This window comes from Trichechus manatus, unplaced genomic scaffold (assembly GCF_000243295.1).
Source record: "Trichechus manatus latirostris isolate Lorelei unplaced genomic scaffold, TriManLat1.0 scaffold00313, whole genome shotgun sequence".
Lineage (NCBI taxonomy): Eukaryota > Metazoa > Chordata > Mammalia > Sirenia > Trichechidae > Trichechus > Trichechus manatus.
Genome location: NW_004444249.1, coordinates 162428 through 163723, shown reverse-complemented (window position 1 = coordinate 163723; position 1296 = coordinate 162428). Strand labels below are relative to the sequence as shown.

The window sequence follows — 1296 nt, the reverse complement described above, 5'->3', positions numbered from 1 at the left end:
ATTTGACCCATAATGGTGGCAGTGTGGCTTTGCACACTAACTCGAGATCTGCCACAAATTTGCTTCTGAGCTTGCTTTTAGTCCACACCCTGAATGAAAATTGTAGGTTGAAACACTCACATTGTCCTTAATATGTACCAATTGAATCCATATCTCTAGGGGCAAGACCTGGGCATCGCTATTTTTTAAAACGTCTCCAAGTGCTTCGAATATACATCCAGTTGAGAACTTTTAGCAGATACAAGAAAACTGTTGTTCTGAAGAAGCAGAAAAATTTCTGGCACTTGAGAAAAATTGATTCTTACGTATATCATCATTTTAAATGTTCAAGGACTCAATATCAATATTTGAGTGTGAATTTGTTTTTCAAATTGATTTCTTCCAAACTTTATAGGGCAGCATGGGATATGTTCTCCTTCTAGGTGCTCTCTAAAGAAGCCAGGTTACTAATAGAAGGGAAGAGAGAAAGATGAAAAGGAAATGGTGTGGACACAGACAGTATTTTGGCCTTTTAATAATTTTGCCTTAAGACGAAATAGTAACTTAATGAAGACAAAACTATTGTGTTCTGATCCTTACTTAATCAACTGCATCACTGACTTGCAGAAGCTACCAAAACAACCGTATAACTTTAGCTGTCAAGGGGTAAAAATAATTAACAAACAAATGTATGTTACAAAACTGAAGAACATAATTTTTTTGTGGGGAGGGGGAAGATTGATGTTTCAGAAAAAGCCAATCACAAAATACGAAGTCCAATTTATTTACACTGTGATTATTCTTCTATTTCAGATTTTTTACCATTTATGAAAAGTCTTTTCTTCAATCCAGTGTACGTGCTTTTCATACTTACAAGTGTGCTACAGTTCAATGCATTTGTTAATATGGTCTCCTTCATGCCTAAATATGTGGAACAGCAATATGGAAAATCATCTTCAGACGCTATCTTTCTAATTGGTAGGTGCATTATTAGCCTGATCTTTTTCATGATGTAGTGAATAGTGTGATGATGGGTCTAGGAACCTCTTAAACTGAAGTCTCTTAGGGTACTTCTGGCTTTAGTATAGTTTCCCCTTCTTGTCTCCAGAGGAATCAAGGAAGTGTGGGAAAGGGAAGAGACCAGGAATACCCTCTTTGGTAAGAACACAAAATCATAATATTTGTGGAGATCTTGGAGATGAAAAATTAGATAACATTTTCAGACAGGCATTCTATTTGTTTAAATAAGGAAGGCTGAGTTAATGCATTAGGATTCTGCATTTTACTCCCAGACTTGACTATTTTGGCTCCAATCCA

At 36.0% G+C, this 1296-nt stretch overlaps 1 protein-coding gene across 1 annotated transcript in view; it reads left to right on the top strand.

Annotated features, from left to right (window-relative positions):
- The window catches only part of SLCO1A2 (solute carrier organic anion transporter family member 1A2), a 20250-nt gene that overhangs the window by 11185 nt on the left and 7769 nt on the right, over positions 1–1296 (top strand). The window contains 1 exon segment of the mRNA XM_012559794.1: positions 793–957. Within this exon segment, the coding sequence (XP_012415248.1) occupies positions 793–957 (165 nt within the window).